The sequence below is a fragment of the Ambystoma mexicanum genome, chromosome 12 (genome assembly GCF_040938575.1).
Source record: "Ambystoma mexicanum isolate Mex_15411 chromosome 12, UKY_AmexF1_1, whole genome shotgun sequence".
In the NCBI taxonomy this organism is placed as follows: Eukaryota; Metazoa; Chordata; class Amphibia; order Caudata; family Ambystomatidae; genus Ambystoma; species Ambystoma mexicanum.
The window spans coordinates 440,423,052-440,446,290 of record NC_090936.1 but is presented as its reverse complement, the minus strand read 5'-3'; the positions used below and the strand labels follow the sequence as shown (position 1 = coordinate 440,446,290).

General features: G+C 46.6%; 1 protein-coding gene across 6 annotated transcripts in view; it reads left to right on the top strand.

Moving 5' to 3' along the window:
- CACNA2D4 (calcium voltage-gated channel auxiliary subunit alpha2delta 4) overlaps positions 1-23,239 on the top strand; it is a 1,390,363-nt gene that overhangs the window by 1,283,410 nt on the left and 83,714 nt on the right. For all 6 annotated transcript variants that reach the window (XM_069628636.1, XM_069628639.1, XM_069628635.1 and 3 more), the window contains one exon: positions 775-830. In XM_069628636.1, coding sequence (XP_069484737.1) covers positions 775-830 — 56 coding nt within the window. The remainder of the gene's footprint in view (positions 1-774; positions 831-23,239) is intronic.

The window sequence follows — 23,239 nt, the reverse complement described above, 5'->3', positions numbered from 1 at the left end:
CAAAGTTTCATCCTGCTGAGATTGCTTCCATGAGGACTACTGAGGTTATGTCATTCTTAATAGGGAGAGTCCATGGCTGCAGGCCAATGCCGTCAGCAAGGTCAGTTGGGCTGAGGCTGAGTCAGTCACGCATCAAGCATTCATAATGCAGACGCTGATGTTCCTTAAGGGAATGTCATCTAGTCAGGCTACATTGTTACAGGCACTGTACCTGGTGAAAACACCTAACATATCTACAGTAAGAGGCCTATAGGTGCACGGAATGGCATGCATTCTGCGGGCACTGATGTATGCAAGGGAGCGGGCCAGCTCATCATGTGTGCTGCAGCACATCCCTCTGGCAACTTTGCTGCAGCACATCCTCTGGCAACTTTGCTGCAGCACATCCCTCTGGCAACTTTGCTGCAGCACAGCCCTCTGGCATCTTTGCTGCAGCACATCTCTCTGGCAACTTTGCTGCAGCACATTTGCTGCAGTACATCTCCCTGGCAACTTTGCTGCAGCACATCTCCCTTGCAACTTTGCTGCAGCACATCCCTCTGGCATCTTTGCTGCAGCACATTTGCTGCTGCACATCTCTCTGGCATCTTGGCTGCAGCACATCTCCCTGGCAACTTTGTTGATCTAAGGTGGTGAAGAGAACGTGCGCCTGTATTTTTGCAAAGCTGCATGGTGTGCCTGCAAGAATGGGGCGTACCAAGGGTATGGGTGGGTGAAAGGGTTAACACTCGTCAGTGATGATGACAACTTCTCTCTGTGTCATTGCCTCCGTAGATTCCTGCTGGAGTTCAGCTGGTGCAACTTCTGGCACTCGGACAACATGGCAGATGGTGAGTGGGCTGCGACTGAAGTCCTCGCAAGGCAACACCGCTGGCCACGGGTGGTGGGGCCCGCTTCTTTTTATAGGTGCCTGCAGGGAAAGCAGCGAACACCCCCCTCCGCCCTACTGCCACGGAAGAAGTGGGGGTGGCTGGGCCACCACGCTGCTCGTGTGTCCTTACAAGGGGGGCAAGGGGGAGGCGGTGTCGGCGTAGGGAATCGCTCCAGAAGACGGCGCTTCAGAATGCTACAAATGTCAGGTGGTCGTCTCCCATAACACACACGTGATGTCAGACGTTGGGGTATTCTTTGCGCCATTTTGGGGGAAAAGTGGCACCGGGCACCGCCTATGTTTCCTGGATGTGGTGTAGGGCATCGCTTTAGAGTGCCCACCTTTTACCACTGATGGGGAAAGGGCGACCTGCACATTCATTTGCAAATATACCCTTTGCATTAATGTTGGTTAATTCATTTTCTTTAAATGATTTCCTTCTTAATATGTTGTCATATAGCTTTGTTTCAATGGCTGCCCTTATGTTGGTCTTTTCTCGTTTCTATGTGTGCTGCTTTCATTTGGTTATTTATCTTTTTATTGCGGGCTGGAGGGTAGGCCCCCGAAGTCTCCCGCATCCCCATCTCACACTGTCTCATGGCATCTACCCTGTTCTCTCTGCCCTCGTCCACTTCGTACTCTCCATGTGTTTCTCTTATTGTATGCGACTCTCTCCTGCCATTCACCCTGTGCAGTCTCTGCAGTCTACCCCATCCCATAGCAGCATCTCGGGCAGTCCCGTGGGGGGCCTGGCAGTGCTCCAGAGTGCAGTCCTTTCTCTAACTCTACACTCCATAAATCAGTGGCCCTGGGGGGCCTGGCAGTGCTCCAGAGTGCAGTCCTTTCTCTAACTTTACACGCCATAAGTCAGTGGCCCTGGGGGCCTGGCAGTGCTCCAGAGTGCAGTCCTTTCTCTAACTTTACACTCCATAAATCAGTGGCCCTGGGGGGCCTGGCAGTGCTCCAGAGTCCTGTCCTTTCTCTAACTTTACACTCCATAAGTCAGTGGCCCTGGGGGGGCCTGGCACTGCTCCAGAGTCCAGTCCTTTCTCTAACTTTACACTCCATAAGTCAGTGGCCCTGGGGGGCCTGGCACTGCTCCAGAGTCCAGTCCTTTCTCTAACTTTACACTCCATAAGTCAGTGGCCCTGGGGGGCCTGGCACTGCTCCAGAGTGCAGTCCTTTCTCTAACTTTACACTCCATAAGTCAGTGGCCCTGGGGGGCCTGGCACTGCTCCAGAGTGCAATCCTTTCTCTAACTTTACACTCCATAAGTCAGTGGCCCTGGGGGGCCTGGCACTGCTCCAGAGTGCAATCCTTTCTCTAACTTTACACTCCATAAGTCAGTGGCCCTGGGGGGCCTGGCACTGCTCCAGAGTGCAATCCTTTCTCTAACTTTACACTCCATAAGTCAGTGGCCCTGGGGAGCCTGGCAGTGCTCCAGCGTCCAGTCCTTTCTCTAACTTTACACTCCATAAATCAGTGGCCCTGGGGTGTCTGGCACTGCTCCAGAGTCCAGTCCGTTCTCTAACTTTACACACCATAAGTCAGTGGCCCTGGGGGGCCTGGCACTGCTCCAGAGTCCAGTCCTTTCTCTAACTTTACACTCCATAAGTCAGTGGCCCTGGGGGGCCTGGCACTGCTCCAGAGTCCAGTCCTTTCTCTAACTTTACACTCCATAAGTCAGTGGCCCTGGGGGGCCTGGCACTGCTCCAGAGTGCAGTCCTTTCTCTAACTTTTCACTCCATAAGTCAGTGGCCCTGGGGGGCCTGGCACTGCTCCAGAGTGCAATCCTTTCTCTAACTTTACACTCCATAAGTCAGTGGCCCTGGGGAGCCTTGCAGTGCTCCAGCGTGCAGTCCTTTCTCTAACTTTTCACTCGATAAATCAGTGGCCCTGGGGTGTCTGGCAGTGCTCCAGAGTGCAGTCCGTTCTCTAACTTTACACGCCATAACTCAGTGGCCCTGGGGGGCCTGGCAGTGCTCCAGAGTGCGGTCCGTTCTCAAACTTTACACGCCATAAGTCAGTGGCCCTGGGGGGCCTGGCAGTGCTCCAGCGTGCGGTCCTTTCTCTAACTTTACACTCCATAAGTCAGTGGCCCTGGGGAGCCAGAGTGCAGTCCGTTCTCTAGCTTTACAAGCCATAAGTCAGTGGCTCTGGGGGACTTGGCAGTGCTCCAGAGTGCAGTCCGTTCTCTAACTTTACACACCATAAGTCAGTGTCCCTGGGGGGCCTGGCAGTGCTCCAGAGTGCAGTCCGTTCACTAATTTTACACGCCATAAATCAGTGGCCCTGGGGTGTCTGGCAGTGCTCCAGAGTGCAGTCCGTCCTCTAACTTTACACACCATAAATCAGTGGCCCTGGGGGGCCTGGCAGTGCTACATAGTGCAGTCCTTTCTCTAACTTTACACGCCATAAGTCAGTGGCCCTGGGGGGCCTGGCAGTGCTCCAGAATATCAGTCCTTTCTCTAACTTTACACGCCATAAGTCAGTGGCCCTGGGGGCCTGGCAGTGCTCCAGAGTATCAGTCCTTTCTCTAACTTTACACTCCATAAATCAGTGGCCCTTCTCTTTGCCAGCAAAACATGGAGGACCTCATTTGGTGATGTTTGCCCCCCTTATAGTTACATTGTATCGTCTAAAGTAATTGCCTAAAAAGCAAACTTCAGTCCCACCCACAAACAAGCTTGATTACATACTTTAAGCCCCAGCCAATCACCTTCTGACGCAAGTTAAGAGCTAGCTCTGCTCCTATGCTGCGATTCGACGGTTACGGTATGAAATTGAGGAAGCACAGCCCTCCTGGAAACGAATCAAGACCCCGACAGTGCTTTGACCATAACCCGTGCATCCGTCCATTTGGACCCATTACATAGTACATGCTCATTCCACTTCTCCCCCCCAGAAATGTGTAGAATGAGTCTTGTTTTTGTTTTGGCAAAAAGTGGCGGCAGATTTATTTTCCACAACAAAAAAAACCCACACTGCACACATTAGTGGAAATAACTCTGAAAATGCGGCGACTGCTCCGTGTCCCACAACCTTCTTCCCCCTTTCTTTCCAAAAGTCCAGTGTAGGCCCACCTCTCCCAACCCTTTGCATCCTGAGCCTCGCCTGCCCATGCAGGTGTTCCTGGGCAGGGAGAGTGCCGTTTCCTTGGGGGAAGCTGAGCCCTTGTTGTTCCCCCCCCAGACGCCCCTGACGCTTAGGCTCCCAAGGGGCGATGGTCTGAGAACAGCGAAGACCCTTCCGGCTTTCTCCTGGCTCATCCGGAGTCTGTCTCTTGTGTTTGGTCGCCCAAACACCACCACACCGCCTCGCCGTCCTGCGGCGTTGACGACCAGGCTTGTCCGTGCCTTGCCCTGTTTGTAGGGTGGGTGGAAAACAAAATCCTCTCCTTGCCCCCCTATTGGACTGTTTCGGGAAAAACGCCCTGCCCTAAAGCCTCTGGAGCCATCCTTGTCATACCCGCCTTGTGGCGCTCCCACCCCCATGAAAAGAGTCGTGACATACTGCTTCTAGTGCCATTTGCAACGCCACCCTCGTGGCGTTCCCCCCATATACTGGAAACAGTCCTGCAATAACGACTATCACCCCATTCCATATAACACCATAATGCTCACATTGCCATGTTGTACTCCCCTCCTAGTGTTGCACCCGTCAATGGACACGTAATGCCATAATGCTTATGGCCAGGGGAGTTGCTAGGTCTGGAAAAGACCCGGGGCTACGCTGTTGTCGGAACTGTTGGGACTGGGGGCTAGCTAGTCTTTTGGCTGTAGCTCCTGAGATTCTATCCAGGGCTACAACCAAAAGATCAGGGGCTATAGCCCCCTTAGCCCCCCCCTAGCAACGCCCCTGCTTATGGCGCCAATCCGCCATACCCCCATCCAATGGAAACAGGCATGCAATAAAAGCTTATAGTGCCATTATGCAATGCCCGCTTTGTGGCGCTTCCCCGTACTAATGAAATTGCACCAACATGCAATGTCACAGTAATGCAAAAGTGCTTCCAACGCCCTTCAGCAATACCCCAGATACCATAAAAGAGTTATGCCATAAAGCTTATCGCGCCAACTCTATTAGCAACCCCGTGGCGTTCCCCCATATAATGGAAAGAGTCCTGCAAAATTGCTTAAAGTGTCATTTTGAAATAAGTTCCTCGCGGCGCTCGTAATTGCTTCCTGTCGCATCCCAGTTACCTCAGGTGTCATGCCCTACCCCGGATGGAGCACTCTCCCATTGATCTCATGGTAACTTGCAGCCCTAAACCGTTGTGTCCCCCTGGGTCTTACCATTAGTTCAAACTTGGCAGCACCGTGCTTCCCCGTATACTGTATTTTCATTCCCAGCGTGTGTGTGCATTACTCACAACTTACGCCCAGCTGTACCGCCCGTTCGCATTGCGGCAAACCGTTCCCACTTAATACAAGAAAATACCGAAAGACGGCGGCATTCTCACGCCACTACCCATGCAGTGCTGAAAACCGCCCTGGGAAAAACCCTTTATGGGCAGGTGCCCCTCCACGCCGTTCCCACAAGGCCCCCAAACCAGGCAGGGTGAGCCAACAAAACTACCAGAGTGACCGCTCCTCCCCTAAACTCACTTTACTCCTAAAAGGGGCCATTTCCTTGATTCCTGCCGCGACCATCGTGCCGCACTCGCAGGTGTGAACAACAGAACTGCCCTGCGGGACGGCGCCCGCCTCCTTCCTATCCTTACTACATCCTGTCTTATCATACAAAGCACTGCGCCTGTCTCTCATACTGCCTCAGTGCAGCTCCCCCTCAGTGCGCGCCAAAATTTGGTTTACCAGAAACAGCGGCCCCAAGACCCTACATAATAATTGCTCTGCACCTTTAAAATATACAATTTTAGTCCGCACGGCCCGTTTCAATCATGAACAACAATGACCCACCAATCACGGGATTAGAACTCAAGCTTCCTGCAGTGCAAATCCAAGCACTTATCAATTGCGCAACCGGTCTCCTGATAGCAGCCAACACGCGAAAATGCCCTGATCTAATAATCTCTCTTGGCCCCAACCATTAGCTGTGTCAAAACTAGCACAATGCGAGGTGTGACTGCCCTGGGGTGTAAACTATTCCCCTGGCACGACAGACATGTAAACCTGAACCCACCGTTGCAAAAATTGGTGCCCAGAAAACAATGTGCAGCGCGCGATCTGCAGGATTTAAAACCCACGCTTGTCATAACTTAAGCCTTCCCTACAACGCACAGCCCTCCATACATTAACTGCGCTTGATCAACCAACAGCCAGGTACCTTCCATTTCTTCACAAAGCCCTTGCAAGCTGATAACAAAAGGCAAATGCCAAACCTGTTGACAGTTGATACATTTTGAGAAATTGACTTTCACCCCTCCGCTTTCTCATTCCTGTGAGGCATCTCGAACCAAGGACCTTATTGCTGGTAAACACATGCTCTATCCAATGAGCTATTACGGTGGTGTCTGCCCGTCCCCAGCCTCCAGCTACATATTGCACACCTTGTGGCCACTGGAACCCCACGCCATGCTTGCAACCACTCCCCCAGCGGTACCGAACCTTAAATCTTAACACAGTCTCCCACCAGCCATGACTGCGTACTTATCCCTCTCGCTACCAGTGGGGGTGATAACAACTCAGGGGGGATGCATTTGGTGGAAGCCTTTGTTGTTATTTGAAAACCATGCCCCCGCTCGATAACGCCAAGCCCATTGCACAGGACACGAGCAACAGCAACCGCCTGGGGCTTGCCTCTAACCTTCCCCCAGCATACACAGCGACCTTAAGGCAGATTCAAACAACTGCAAACCCGTGACGACCCAATGTACCAACCTAAATACGGGCTCCCACGGCAATGTACTCGCCCATGCTTTACAAAGCACCTCCCTACAACAACAACCCGCACTCCACGCTTTTTACGAAAGCACTGCATACTCAGGACCTCGCCTTGGCAGGAACACTTCCATCGCTCGAACATGATCCTTTCCAGTTCTTCAACAGGAACTTGGTCAGTAACTCTGGAACCTCTTCCTTCACTCGAACGAGCACGCACCAAAACGAAATCCTCTCCTTGGCAACACAGGCAGGCGTCCTGCAGAGGCTGGATGCTGCTTGCAGTAAGGAGCCGCCCGTTATAAAGGGATCGCCCCGCCCCTTTCCTTTGTAGCCCTTCACAGGCTTTCTCGTTCTCTGCCGTGCTTTTCGCCGGCACCTCCTGCTCGTCCCCAGGAAGGGGGAGGACAGGAGGACGACACTGCCCGGGTTATCGGGGTGCCTCCATTTTCATTGTGTCTCTCGTCGTCACCTGCATTTCATCCCATAAGCGTCGGCCAGATGCCATGACCTGGCAAGACTGCTTCCGAACTCCCCTTTATCTCTTACAGTACATGTTTTGGCATTAGGTGGTGCTAGCGCCCCACCAAATACACCAAAACCAAAAAACTATAAAATAATCCACAGTGCTGCCCCAGAGAACACCAACACCTGTAAACAAAATGTTTGTTGACCAAATAAATGCTGCAAATGGACCAAATGAGAGAAGCATCTTGCTCAAAGCATGGGATTGCATTTATATTCTCCTGAACATTGCTGTGTGGGTGAATTATACGTCAATTGTCCATTCATTTTATTAGTTTTTTTTATAACGCGCTTAAAGGGATGGTCTAGTAAACATTTTTATTTAAAAAATAGATAGGCAACATAAAAAAAATACTAGCATTCTCTGTTTTAAAACTTCCTATGTACAATTTTGAGCTATTCAAGCTCAAAATTCGCAAAAGCAAGCACATGGGCGCATCCATTTTGTGAAATGGAGGCCCTCCTGTGCTGGCTTTTGCTTTTGCGGCACTAATGAAGGAAAAGCCAGCCAGCTGTAGTAAACAAAGGCTACCGCTGGGTGGCTTTCCCTTCATTAGTGCTGTAGGCAGAGGACGGGGACCGGAGACCAGAGCAGGAAAGCTGCAGCTGAATCTCGGTAAGTGCTATTTATTTTTTTTTTAAAAATAAGCACTAGCTGCGTTTTTTTTTCTAAGTTTTCCGGGCTGGAGGAGCCCCGAAAACTTAGAAATAAAACCGCAGCTTTAAAAACGTTGTATTTATGTTTGCGGTCGCTTTTGAAGCGACCGCAAACATAAATACAACGTTATTGTGTTGGAAAACGCTGCGGTTTTTCTTTCCAAGTTTCTCAGGCTCCTCCGGCCTGAGAAACTTGGAAAGAAAAACCGCAGCGTTTTCCAACACAACCGCGTGTGTTTCTGCCTGCTGTGGCTATCACTTTGGGTCTCCGGTGCTCAGCACCGGAGACCCAAAGTGAAAGCCACAGCAGGCAGAAACACACGCAGTTATGTTTACATGCCGCATAGTGTTTCTACCTGTAGCTGATTTCCCATTTGGGGTTCTCGGGCTCCCTGTGGGGAGCCCCAGAGACCCAAATGGGAAATGCTAAATGCTGCGTTGTCTGCCTAAATCTGCTTTCCCATTTGGGGCTCTCGGGCTCCCCGTGGGGAGCCCGAGAGCCCCAAATGGGAAAGCAGATTCAGGCAGAAAACAACGCGGTTGTTTTCCGCAATGCCGCGTTGTTTCTGCCTGAATCTGCTTCACCATTTGGGGCTCTCGGAGCCCGAGAGCCCCAAATGGTAAAGCAGATTCAGGCAGAAACAACGCGGTTGTGTTGGAAAACGCTGCGGTTTTTCTTTCCGAGTTTCTCAGGCTCCTCCGAGCCGGAGGAGCCTGAGAAACTTGGAAAGAAAAACCGCAGCGTTTTCCAACACAATAACGTTGTATTTATGTTTGCGGTCGCTTCAAAAGTGACCGCAAACATAAATACAATGTTTTTAAAGCTGCGGTTTTATTTCTAAGTTTTCCGGGCTCCTCCAGCCCGGAAAACTTAGAAAAAAAAACGCAGCTAGTGCTTATTTAAAAACAGAAAAAAAATAGCACTTACCGAGATTCAGCTGCAGCTTTCCTGCTCTGGTCTCCGGTCCCCGTCCTCCGCCTACAGCACTAATGAAGGGAAAGCCACCCAGCGGTAGCCTTTGTTTACTACAGCTGGCTGGCTTTTTCTTCATTAGTGCCGCAAAAGCAAAAGCCAGCACAGGAGGGCCTCCATTTCACAAAATAGATGCGCCCATGTGCTTGCTTTTGCGAATTTTGAGCTTGAATAGCTCAAAATTTTACATAGGTAGTTTTAAAACGGAGAATGCTAGTATTTTTTTTTTTATGTTGCCTATCTATTTTTTAAATAAAAATTTTTACTAGACCATCCCTTTAATACCCGAGTTCGGTTTATAAGCGCAGATGGGGATACAACCCTCTATTGCTCTGCATGAGAGGAAATGGCGTGCTTCATGTTCATCCTCTGACAAACTGGCCTGCCGCCTGCTCCAAAGGCAATACCGGCTCTCCGTTCTCACCAAGAAGAGAGCCCTTATCCAAGCCCACATCTCTGCGGCATCTAACAACTCGGCCGAACTCTTTCTCTTTAAAATCTGCAAGGAGCTGGCCAACCCTGCTGCAGTCTCTACCTCTCCTGTCCCCTCCCAGGCCCTCTGCGCTGCACTGGCCTCTCACTTCATCTCTAAAACTCAGGACATCCTGTCCTCACTCTCCTCCTATCACCTCCCTCCTTCTCTTCCCGGCTCTTCCTCTGGCCCTGCTGCAGCCACCCCTCCTCCCTCCTTCTCTGCCTTTCCCCTTTTTTCTGCTGACGAGGTTTCCAGACAAGTCTGATCTATGAAAGTCTCGTCTAAACAGGTTCATCCCTGTTCCTCCAAAACTATCAAGGACCACATCGACTCCCTGGCTCTTGCCCTGGCTGACTTTTGCAACCACTCCTTCACCTCTGGAGTCTTCCCATCCCCCCTCAAGCACTCCCTTGTGCACCCTCTTCTCAAGAAACCCTCTTCTGACCCCTCCTGCCCGGCTAACTATCGCCCAATCTCCATCACTCCCTTCCTGGGCACGCTCCTGGAGAAACTGGCCATCTCCCAGCTTAACCTCCATGCTGAATCTGTTGGTAGTCTTCATGACCATCAATCTGGCTTCAGAGCTGCCAGAAAAACGGAAACTGCTCTCCTGAACATCCGTGAGGACCTGCTCTTGAACCTCGACTCCAACACTCCGTGTGTTCTCATTCTGCTTGATCTCTCTTCTGCCTTTGACACTGTCAACCATGCCATCCTGCTCAACCGTCTGCGTGATAACCTGGCTATCACTGGTCAGGCTCTGGAGTGGCTGACCTCTTTCCTTTCCAATCGACCCTCCCAGGTCCAACTGGGGTCTTTCCTCTCTGACATCTTTTTCTCCACCTGTGGTGTCCCCCAGGGATCTAATCTGTCTCCCTGGCTGTTTAACCAGTATCTGGCACTCCTTGCCCACTGCATCGCCGCTCTCTGCCCCAACTTCCAGTGCTATACGGACGATACACAGCTCATTTTCAGGCTACCCTCGCCCTCCTCCTCTCCTTCCCTCATCTCTGATTGTCTGTCTGCTATCCAGGAATGGTGTGCCGCCAATGACCTCTGCCTTAATGCCAGTAAGACTGAGATCCTACTCATCGGCACACCCACTCCCTCCTTCCCTGCAGCTCTCTGGCCAGCCTCCCTTGGTCCCCTTCCTGCTCCTACCTGCAAGGCAAAAAACCTCGGGGTCATCTTCGACTCCACACTCTCCTTCTCTCCTCATATATCTGACGTCTCTAAGAAGTCACACTACCATCTGCACCTCCTCAGAGATATTCTTCCCTTCCTCTCCTTCCCCCAGAAGCTCACTGTCTCCCGAGCCCTGGTTCTCTCGAAGCTGGACTACTGTAACAGCCTCTATCTTAATCTGCCTGCCTCCACTCTCCGCCCTCTGCAACTCATCCAGAACAGAACTGCGAGACTTGTCCTTGGCCTCAAGCCCGGGGACCGTATCTCTCCAGGACTGAAATCTCTACACTGGCTCCCAGTGGCTGCGAGGATGAAGTTCAAAACCCTCTGCATTGTCCACAAGGCCTTCTGGGGCCTGGGGCCTAAATACCTTCAACTCTCTCTTCCTAAATATCTTCCTTCCCGAGACCTTCGCTCATCCGTCTCCAACTCCCTCAGGGTCAGCCGCTTCTCGAAGCAACCAGCTGGGGGTAGATCTCTCTCCGCGGCAGGGACCTCCCTCTGGAACAGCCTTCCTGCCTCCCTGAAACTTGAGGAGAACCATCTCCGGTTCCGGAAGCACCTCAAAACCTTCCTCTTTGCTTCTGCTTTCTCTCTCCCTCTCCCCTGCTAAATTCTTCACTGAAACTGCACTGAATCTGCAACTGGGCCACTCTCAGCGACCTCGGTCCTGGGTCCAGCCACTCTCCACTTGCACTGCCTCCCTGGCAACCCCTGCACTGCGGGACTGTCTCTGTATCCCTACAGCCCCCCCTTCCCAGCACTTGTCTGCACTTACCTTGCACTTGCCACCAGCTGGCCCTATTTATTTATTTTTATTCTACTTACTTTGTACTGCACTTCCCCCCTCCCCTTCCCCTTGCACTTCTTCCCTTCCCCCCACCCCGGCACTTGCGCGATCTGAATGACACCTGGCCTAGTAGGATCGTTGTCTGTCTTCCCCTTGTTCCCCCCTCCCTGCCTCGTCGCGCCTTGAAACACTTGTGTATAGGCGCGTTACAAATGCCATATCATATATCATATCATATCATGGTCTTGCTTCTAAAACCAGCATGTTGCCCCTGCACTATCCTCCATTAAGGGAAATATTGTATCAAGTTACATCTGAAACACATGGCTCTGGCTCCCATCATACAACAGAAAAAATATAACACTCAAATATGGCATGCTGTTTGCACTGACTTTTCTCTTTCTTCTGCGCTCTCTCTTTTATCTTTCTTTTACTCTTTAGTACTTTTTTCTTTCTCTCACGGAGTCTTTTGCTTTTTATTTTACTGGCTCACTCTTTCTTTCACTCCTTGTTCTCCTTATTTTTCACTTGATTTTGCTCTTTCTTTCTTTAGCTCTCACTAATCCGCTCTTTCAACTGTGTCACTCTTGTGTTCAATCTATCATTCATTCACTCTTTCTTCCCTTCCTACTTTCATGCGCTTCCTTTCCTACTTTCATGCTCTTCCTTTATAAATATTCCTTTTGATCTCTTTATTTTTTTTCTTTCTTCATATATTTCTGTTAATCCTTTCCATGTGTCTCACTTATTTGTCAATTATTTCTAAATTTTATTTTGCTGTTTCACTTTTTCTTTTTCATTTTATATTTCTTGCTCTTTCTCTTTATTGCAATCGCTCTTTTGCTGTCTTTTATTCACTCGTTAGTTCACTTTCTTTCTATTTCTATCTGTGAATATTTTGTCATTTTCTTTTTTCTTTCACTCTTTCTTTTGTGCACTTGTTCTTTCACTTCTTCACTGTTTATTTTTCAAGTCATTTCTTGATTTTTCTTTGACCCTTTGTTTCTTCTGCTCACTCTTTTGTTTCGCTTTCACCATTTCACTTTCTTTTGCTCTTTCTCTTCCTTTTCCAGTCACACATTCTCGCTCTCTGTTTGTATATTTCTTCTGTTATTTCTTTCTTTTAATCTCTCTCTTTCACTCTTTCTTTCACTTCAAAGAATAGAAAGATCATGGTGTGTGCGTGTGTTATGCAAATTGTCACTTTTACATGAGTTTGCGAGCCAATACTTATTAATTTCATTGGTCTTTTAAAGAGCCTTCTTTGGTGAGGGGAGCAAGGGGCTTTGAATTAATTGCTCTTTATTATGCTATATTAGCAGATAGAGATCGTTATTGACCTCTAAGCCAATCAGAATGTTCAGAGTGCAGTCCATAACTGCTGGTATTAACTGTGTTCTGAACATTCTGTCTTGTAAAGTAGATAGGGAAACAACTGTTATTTACAGGCAAGATTTCTTTCAGCAAGACACTTCCACTCAGGAAGGACCTTTCTTTCCCCTGCAACATCCAATTTTTAAACACCAAAGAGGAAGCGATAACATGTGTAAATCGTTTCACTTTCTTATGGAGAAACTGTTGACTTTTTCTACAACATCTGATACATGCGCATGTTAAACCCACTTTAATTTATCCAAGTTGTGGTTAAAATGCTTAATTCATGAAGACAACCTTGATTTTTAAATACTACGAAATAAAAGCACATTTAAGTTGCTAAAATAGTTTGTCTATTTACTTTACTCATTATTAAAGTAATGTTTTTTTACTCCCAAAACTCCAAAACATGTAGTGCTACTACCAATATTTGCTAATAGCCTCAAAAAACTTTTGAGGGCTCCTTATCGCTTGTGATAATCAGCCTCATTCCGAGTCAGCCGGTCCGGTATTAAAGTGCCGGTATTCACGTATACCAGCCCTTTACCGGACCAGCCGACTACAGGTTTGCCGGTGGGGCACTTGCGATACCTCCAGCTTTTAGCATAGGACTCCATGGGAATGTGGACACGGGAACACCGGCACCGTTAACAACGGTGCTGGTGCTCCCGTGAAATCTCTGCAGGTGGGTGCCGTCCCGCCCGGCAGGTCTGACCCTGGCTGGCGGCACCCGCCTGCAGTGTTGTAGTGTGCCGGTCCGGAAACAAGGGTGCATGGGAATGCCAATTCAAGTTATCATTTTTCAAGGACCAATTTTTTAAGAGCGTAATTTGTGAGAAATTAAATTTGCTAAAATAAATGCAAAGGTCATTGCAACAACTTAAGGATTGCATGTCCTTGGCAATACAGCTGGCCTACATAGTAACTGGATGTCTTAATGCAGCCCACATTGGTAACATGGTGCATGCCCAGACCTCAGTACCAGGCTTCACCAGGAGCATGCCATGTATTAGATGCACTCCTGATGCACGGCTGCCACGTGCCTGGGGGCTCTTAGCACAAAAGAAGGCTCTAAGAAAGGGTTTAGGACCACGGTCCATTGGTGAGTGCTGTGCAGGGCTCGAGTGGGGAGGCTCTTCATTTCTACCCACTGTGTATAGACGTCACCCTTGTGGGTTGCTGGTTACCTCTCGCCTTCACCCCGGCCGGTACAGCTGTGCCCCTCTGTATCCTACCCCTGCTGTATATCTGTTCTGTTGTTACATCTGAAAAATGCACTCCCTTATGCATCTGTATTGTTGTATACCCCTGTAAAGCACTCCGTTGCTTCTCCAAGCTAGGTCCACACTCAATAAATACCATAAGAATAATAATAATACTTAAACAATGCCAGGAGTAGGATGCTGAGGGAACCTAGCGTGAGCTTCCTGGCAGAAAGGGGGCACTGCACCTTCCTGGAAACTCCACTTTTAGGAGTTACAAACGTTTTCTCCCGGACCCACACATGGCTTATTTAAGTTGATATTGAACTATACGCGTCCAAACCAAAAAAAAAGAAAGGGAATTCTACTTGTTAAATTAAATCACCAGCGGGAACCAATGGACAGCATTCTACACCAATAATCAGTTCCAATGTGCAACCAGCAGCATATGTCCAAAAGCCCTTATGCCAGGCTGCTGGATCCATTGGGAGCCATTTGTAACCAATGAACTAAAAGGATGGCACAATGTGGGCCATTTTATTTTATTAATTTATGTATTTATTTCTAGTGCGCTGAAAACCCTCAGGCATCAGGGCGCAACATTGGCACAATCAGACTAAAAAGTAAGACAGGACAATTTGATCCTAAGTACTGCTAATGGAGCTCAGAAAGTAATTATTGGAAAAGGGTGGATTTTAGTGCTTTACGAAAAGCTGTTGTGTTTTCTTCCTGTTTAAGCACAAGTGGCAAAGAGTTCCAAAGCTTGGCAGCTCACACTGGAAACGACGGCTCAGCTCCTTGGACCGTTTATGGCCAGGACAAGTCACCAGGGCTGTGTTACAAGAGCAAAGTGACCTTGCTGGTGAGTAGCGAGAGTTTAGAGTTTTTAGATACAGGTGTGCTTTCCCAAAAAGGCAGCGGTGCACCAGGGTGCCCACTTTAAAGTTGATATGACTTTGCACCGGGAGCCAGTGGAGATTTTTCCTGTGGTCTGAGATAAGTTCTCTTCTCGCGGTCCTCTTAATGATCCGCACAGCGTCATTCGGAATCATGTTACTTTTTTTTAGACAATACTTAGATGCGCCAATTAACATGGCATTACAATAATCCAATCTGGAAATAATAGTGGCTCGGGTAATGATTGTACAGTTTTTTTCAGTCAGATAAGGTTGTATATTCTTGAGCAATCAAAGATAGTACTTGCAGTTCCGGCCAATCTGATTCATGTAGGCATCGGAATTCAAAGAGGCCTCCAATTGGATGCCCAAAGTTTTCACTTTACTTGGCACAGGAATAGTGCAGTTCTTTATTTTGAAATGTTTAAAGTCAGGTGTCAATTTGGAGAGGGTAAACTGTGACCCAAAAATAAAACTCTCTGTCTTACTACAATCTAAACAAAGCCAATTTCTAGGCAGCCAGGCCTCAATGAGGTTGTACGCACTGAGGAGGTTGGGCGAGTCTAAGGGATAATTACCGCTGACTTCGAGCACAAGCTGCGTGTTACCGGCGTAGTTTGTGAAAAATATGCCTGAGTCCTCTAGGAGCGCACAAAGTGGTCTTATATACAGATTAAACAGTAAAGGAGATAGATCCGCTCCCTGGGGGCGCCACACCCAATGGGAGCTGCTGATGAGAAAGCCTCACTCCAGTGAATTCTGGACACCTGGTTTGAGAGAAAGGACTGGATCCACCCAACGGCCTCCTTGGAGCTATTTCCCAAATGGTCCAGGGTGTGTAAAAAGTGGTCATGGTCTAACAAGTCAAAAGCCACTGATAGATCAAGCAGCCCCAGGATCCCGGCTTTTCCTTTGTCCATGATTTTTAGCATGTAAGACTGAAGATCGATCAGTGCCGTCTCCGTACTGTAAGAAGGTCTAAATCCCATTTGGCTATTGTGGAGAATATTATTTGCTTCCACAAAGGTTTGCAGTTAGAGCGTAGCAAATTTATCAAGGATTTTTAGGAGAAAGTTACAGTTTGTGATTGGCCTAAGATTGCTAGGATCTTTAGAGTCCAATCCAGGTTTCTTAAGGAGAGGAGTGATCGTAAGTGCCTTAATTGATGCCGGAACAGACTAGTCATAGAAAGAGGCATTTACCAGCCTATTATGAAATGGAGCAAATAACTTTTTATGCTCCAAAATAACCCTACATGGTGAAGGAGGTTGATCTCATAGAAGATAACATGGTCTCCACATCAAGAATAGAATGAAAAGTCGGGATAATCGCGGATTATCGGATTGTCAACCGGTGATTCCTTGATTTGGCCAGATGTGATCAGAATATTTTTGATTTTGTCTCTAGCCTTTGATAATTTTTCGGCAAATGCCATCTGCATTGTTTCACGAACCTGGTTTGTGGGCTGGAAAGGTATTGATAGTGCCTTAGGTTTTTCCAATGACTTTAAGATTTCAAAAAGTTTTCCGGTACTATTTGAGGCCTCATTGGGTGTTGAAATAGTTCTTTATAGTCTCCACATTATTAAGTTTGTAGGCTTTTATTCGGCTGATTTTCAGGCAGTTTTGTTTCCTTCAGATGGACATTTTTGCCATCAGGTTTCCAACTTACGTTTATCAGTTTGCTGAGCTCTGAGATAAGGTGTAAACCACTATTGGTGCCCGATGTTGGATCTAACCAACTTTGATCGTAGGGGGGCCGTCGTATCCAGAATTTCCTGAAAGCGGCTGAAAAATTTGGTGACCAAGGAGTCAGAGGCTGTTATACACACGACATAATTGATTCAGACACGTTTGAAAGTCTGGCGTCAGTATCTTGTTAAAATTCTTACTGGTAACTTTGTTAATATTATTTTGTAATTTCAAGAGGGGACCTTGTAGTTGGATATGGAAACCAATAATGTAGTGGTCCGACCATATACATGGTGTGGTACCCGCAATACATGTCCTTAGGTTATTAGCAGCCACCCAATCAATGGTATTATTGTTTGTTGGTAGGCTATGAATTATAGACCCGATAGTTGATATTATTCAGTGCCAGTTCCAAATCTACAGCTTCCCTATCCACAGGGTTTCCTCACCATCGATTGAGAATGCCCAGAAAAAGTGTGGCACAATTTGGGCCAGAGAGGTTGCTCAGGAGCTGAGAGATTTAATCATTAAACTTTATTTGGTGCTTTGTAAGCTCTTTGAGTTGGAAATGTTCCATCATGAATATGAAAGGCTCTGCCACTGATAAAAGAAATGTGTTTGCAACCTGAGCACCTTAACGACCTGCAGAGCCACAGATGCTGCGTGCAGAGACGTCTTTATGGGGGGGCAAAAGTGGAACTTGCCCTGAGCCCCCATCTTGAAAGTGGGCACCACAAGACTGCCTGATTATTGAAGTCAGGTTCCAATTGTTCACCAAACATAAATGGCCTCCGACAGGATATGTTATGGCATGCTGCTTAGGCTAAACCTATTCCCTGTCTATTGTTGAAATGTTTTGATCGCTGGGAGGAACCATATCAAGCTATGGGCATGGGTAGTGATCGCGATGAGGTGGGTGTGATCAGATATTCAGATCTTTTAATACCTTTGGTATGATGGAGGGGGGGGCCCAAAGGTGTCTGGCCCCAGCCCCCCAGAAGTGCTTATGGTGGCTCTGGCTGCGTGTGTGTCTGCCTAGCTAAGACTTGGGAAACTGGCAGTGCTTGAATGTCCAGCATGAGCCGATTCTATATTTGGCTCAGGAGAAAAAAAAGCCTCAAGGATGCATTTCATAAGCCATTGAACTAAAGGTATGCTCTGTAAACAACACAAGAACTAGTGGTACGGCGTACCAAAGATTTATATTACATTTCCATCTCTGGTTTGCACTTCCAGAGCTTTGAGCAACATTGCTTCTTTCTTTCTTAAGGCAGGATATCCTGTACCACCAATTGCCTCAAAATACGTTTGAAAAAGTGGTAGCCACTGGATCCACAGACCTGTAGGTCTCCCTGGAAGTGGAAGAAATAGGAGGGGCCGGGGGTACCCCGTGCATGGTACCTTCCGAAGTAACTGATTTTGTATGTCTGCATGTTAAAACAAAACCTGTTTATGAGTTGCTTCTTGCAGAGATGGGAGCACTATTAAAGATGGGGTTTGATCTCTTTAAATGAAATGAACCTACCCTGAGAGACCATGAGGAGAAGGAGGCTCTGAGAAGGTTGGCGATGATGAGGAGGGATTGTAGGGTACAGTGGGGTTGCACTTGTCCTCCTGGGGAGGAAACCCACTTCAAACGTGAAAACGATTGGTCTTGGGTCTCCAAATGCCTAGCAGCAGACAGAATAAAGGAAGGAATTAGATGGAGAACGTAGGAAAGTTTGCTGATAGTTTCTTGGAACACCCGAGGCTTCAGCCATTTACTAAAGGAGGGCAAGGAACTACACACTCTGCAAAGGATCCAAATGATCACTTTTCAAGAGGTGTGGCTGAGAGAGACTTAGATGGTTATACAACTTTTCTCCAACCAGCATCGCAAGGTCTGAGGGGGCGCCCTTATGGTGGTCTCTTTACAGCAGTTAAGAGTGATTTGAATATGGGAGGGCATGTACAACCGACACCCCGCCTTGGGATTTTAGCAGTGGCCTTACTTCCCAATTATAATCCTTCAGGCCTGGGAGGAGTGCTTCTTATAATTAACATTTCTTGGAATCATGCACACCAGCAGAGGGACCTAGTTGAGTGTGTTGAAGGGCTCTTGACGGATTGGAATGGTGATAAAAAAGGCCCAAATGTACAGATTGTCAGTGACCTTAATTGTAATCCTGTTGAAACTACAGATAACATTTATCCCCACAAGGGGAGAAATGATAATAGGACAATGTCAAACACAATGAGATGGAGGGCTCTCGTGAGCGATGGGAGATGGCCTGTCTCAACGTGGAGAAGGGATAATACCACCTCTACATTGAATTATATATTCATTTCCCAGGCAATGTTGGATAGATGTAGAGGGCTCCAAATCTTGGACTGAACTCAGAATGATCACTGTATATTGAGTAGTATTTTTACTGGTTCTCTTGAACATAGGTCAAAAACTCCGGCCTCACATATGGCCGTAAATTCAGCTGGAATGTGCCTGAAATGGACGCTGAGGGCAGTAGATCGTTTTAACGAGGAATTAGAAAACATATGTAGTTGTTTATCCTTTGAAGAGAAAGTAGATATTTTGTCAGCCGCCTCATTTGCTTCATTCTTTAGAGTTAAAACTCTTATGAATCACAAGGCAGCTGAGGTAATGGTTTTACAGGGAATAACAGGGTAAAACATATACATGATGCCCTTATACAAGAAAAGAAGAGGATGCTCAGTGCACTGAATGAGGGCAATTGTGAGGAGGTTAAGAAGCTTAGACAGAACTTCGGTTAAAGGGTCAAAAAATCCTCCGGTGCCAATCTTCGGGGCAAACGATGTTAAAGGTGCCCACATCCAACAGCAATATCAATTTCTGGAAGCTGATAAATAAGGACCCGGGCTACCAGGTGCATAAATAGCTTAACCCGATTGTAGAATCAACATGGATGAATGGTTTTGCAACCCTATACAATGATAAATAGGGTTCCTTTCCAAATAAATCCTCTTTAAATTCTGTTCCCTGGGACCTGAATATAGACGCAGCATATGTCGAGCTACTGATTAAGAAAGCTAACCCATCTAGAGCCCTGGTCCTGATGGCCTCTCAAATGTGGTTCTTAAGGGTAACTGTGCTATGTGGGCAGACATTTTATTCATGGTCTTTGTTATTATCACAAACATTAAGATTATACCCTCTCCTTGGAAGTCTTCTATATTTATCCCCATCTTCAAGAAGGGGGAGAGGCTTTCTCCTACCAGTTACCATCCAATTGCACTATTGGACATGGCCATTAAAATCTTCAAGATTCCTGAATGATTGGTCTACTAATACAGCTAGGGTGAGCTTTAATCAGGCAGGTTTTCGGCAGGGCTTGGGTACCCAATTCAATGGTTTCCTGTTATCACTTCTGTTGAAGACTTATTGGGCAGACAAGAGACCTCTTTATTTAGCATTTATTGATCTTACATCAGCCTTCGACAGATTGAACATGAGTTTATTGTTGGGAAAACTGAAGAGCTGGAAGATCCTGGACTATTTATTGTAAATATTGGTCTCTATCCAATCAGATACAAATGTTAGAGTGTGGATGGATGGTGAGGAGCACATAGCGGGCCCCGTTAACACATATAGGTTCTTGAACCAGCACTCTTTAATTTGTATCTGGAAGACTTAGAGGAATGCCTTAAAATGTTGCTAGCCTACGCACCACGTTTCGGCACACTAAGTGTGCACTATCTCGCCTATGTGGATGAACTGGTTTTTCTGGATCAGACCCCCATAGGATTACAGCACAGCCTGGAAGCACAGCCTGGATGCCCTGTTCTTATATATGCAAAAGCTGGACATAATAATTGATGCCCAGAAATCAAAGATAATGCTGTACCCCAGTAAAACATGTATATCTACTTTTTACTGGAAGATTAATGGGTAACCAATGGAAATTGATTGTTAATCAGTATATTTACTCGGGCTACACTGTTTATAACCGGCCACACCTAAGTCTCCATCTGGAGAAGTTGAAGAGAAAAAGTGAAGTGTCTGTGGCCCAGATGAAAAGGCTGGATGGGAGGTTTGGCAGCTATTCCCTTCTTCCGATGGTTCCGTTTTATCGGGATAAGGTAATACCTGCCCTACTTTATGACACGGAAATTCATATATAATTATAATGACTCGCAATTGTAAAAACCTGAGGGGTTCATTTGGTGAAAAAAAGGTTCTGGGATTGCCAAACTTTGTGCCTGTTTGTACAGTAAGGTACGAGTTTGGCCTTCTATTTATGGTAATTATGATTAAGTGGAATACTCTAGCTGTTTATGAAAGTATCCTGGATCCCCCAACAACATTTATTTTCTCGAAACTCAACGAGCTGATGAAAAAAAAAATCCCCAAAACTGGGTGCAAAAATGTGAAAATCTGTTGGGTACTGTGAACAGATAAAGAGAAAGCTTGTTAGTTTCACTGCATAAAGTGAATAAAGCCCTCTGGGAACAGAATTAAAACTCCACTAGAGCCTCCATCTCAAAATATTTGCTATACCGCAATCTATTGCTTAAAGAGAGAGCCTAACAACAAGTGGAGCCTACATCGAAAAATGTCCATTTCCCATATGGAGCTGGAAATGTATGAGAATGAGATTCCATCTCTGGCCCTCTCTGGAAGTGGAGGGGGACAGATTTGGGATTCCAACAGAAAAAACAGTGTGCAGACTTTGTTACAAGAAGGGGGCGATTGAGACATTGGAACATACGGTAACGGAGTGCCTGAACACCTTCCACATAAGACATAAACACTTTAACAGGTTTCTAAAGGAAAGGAGATTATATGTACCATCTCATTTCGGGAGTGAGATATTCGCAGGAGGTCATATTTTCCTTTCCTTGGCAACTATTAGATGTTTGAATTACATTTTTAAATGTGATAAGAACAATTATCTATGTGTAAGAGGTTTCCTTTAACTCTGTTTCGGTTATTCATTTTTCATGGGCTACAAATTGGGAGTTTCAAGCTGAATGTCATATTTTAATGGAATTTAGCGTATTTTATATGAATTGAATTGTCTGAATATTTAAATTGTTCAGTATTTTTGTATTGATAAAATATGGTTAAGGTTTGTTTACAAACTATTACACAATTAAAAAAACAATAAAAGGATAATATAGTTGTGTAGAAGATTACATTTTGCAGGACAATAGGGCAAATGAATCCGACAGACTACGTACTGAAGGTGTGTGAACTAGCAGTGGTGTGTGGCTTTAAAGAGAACTCAGATTCTATGATCAACATTAGGGACCAGCAACTCTGGGATGGTAAGATCAGGCAAAGCTAAACATCATATTGGATCCATGCACGAAGAACAATTGCTGTGTGTAGACACAATCAGGTGAGATGACAGTGTCACATCACAGACACTTATTCTTCAGAATTTTAGGGCGTGTGACAAGGTACATGCACATGGTCGAATTACCACAGCAGTAGTGCTGGTTGAACACAAGGTTTGGCCCGTACCCATGATAGCCCACCAAGTGTTGAAAGATCTACTGAAAAAAGCTACAAGACAATGGCTCCATTGAGCTGGTATAAGTATCAGAGTGGCTGAGGCCTATAGTGCTCACCGGTAAACCCTATTAAAGACATTTTGTTTGTGTGTAGACTTAAGGATCCTGAACAAAGACATATGTGCAGATGGTTATTTACCACCCATATCAGAGATTATGCTCATACGCCAGGATCTTCTTGAACCTTGACAAGCAATGCATACCCCAAATAAAGCTCCATGGTGAATCCAAATCAATTACTAAATCCTTCCCCCTGTTTGACAACTTCGACAGATGATGGACTCACTCCTACGTGATGTCAGGAATGTCGCTTACTTCCAGGATCACATTTTAATTCATGCGTAATCTGAAAAGAGCCACAATGCAACACTTGCAACAGTACTTCATACACTCAAATTTGCAGCAATCCAAATATGAAAGGAGAAATGCATATTTCAGCACTCTACAAACTACCACCATCTCAGCAGAGGGCACATAATCCAAACTTAAGTTGCTAAAAAACATAGTAGATGCCTCTGCACCCTCCGCAAACGAAGAATTGCAAAGGTTTCTCTGCCTGGCTGAGTACTCTGCCAAATGTGGTCCTTGATTGTCAGAGTAACCCAAATCTTTGCAGTCACTGTTGAAGAAAGGGGCAGGATTTGAGTGGGTATCTGGCCAAGAAGCAGCTATAGGGAAAGTGAAGGTCTACATTCTCAAACCCTTTCACACAGACTGAGAGACTGTCATCACGCCATTGCCTATGGGCTGGGAGCCACATTGACCCAGAATATGCATGGCACAGAGATCATACACAGTAGCCTTCAACTCACAGACCCTCTCTCAATCTGAGCAAAACTATCCAGTTATTAAAAAATCAGATGTTGATGTATTGCTTTTGGTAAAAAAAAAATAAGCTCTTGCTCTTTATGATGCAAAGCTATTTTATGTCCTGCCACATCTTTACCCCTTTGCACCTGCAATAGTATGGCTCATCACACGTGTTCAGGTTTATGATTCATTGACAAGGCATGTACCACCCATGGTGCTGTTAAAATTGCATTCCTAGTACAGGTTTCCTGTTCATTAATGCAAACACATACTTTCCGGTCAGTTTTAGCTGGATGCAGTTGGTTACATTGACACCACAGGCCATAAACCACCATACTGGAGTTACAATTGGCGAAAGTCATTGGTTTCCAACGTCTGCGTAGTCCTATATCTACTTCTGTGCTTCTTTGTGTTTGTG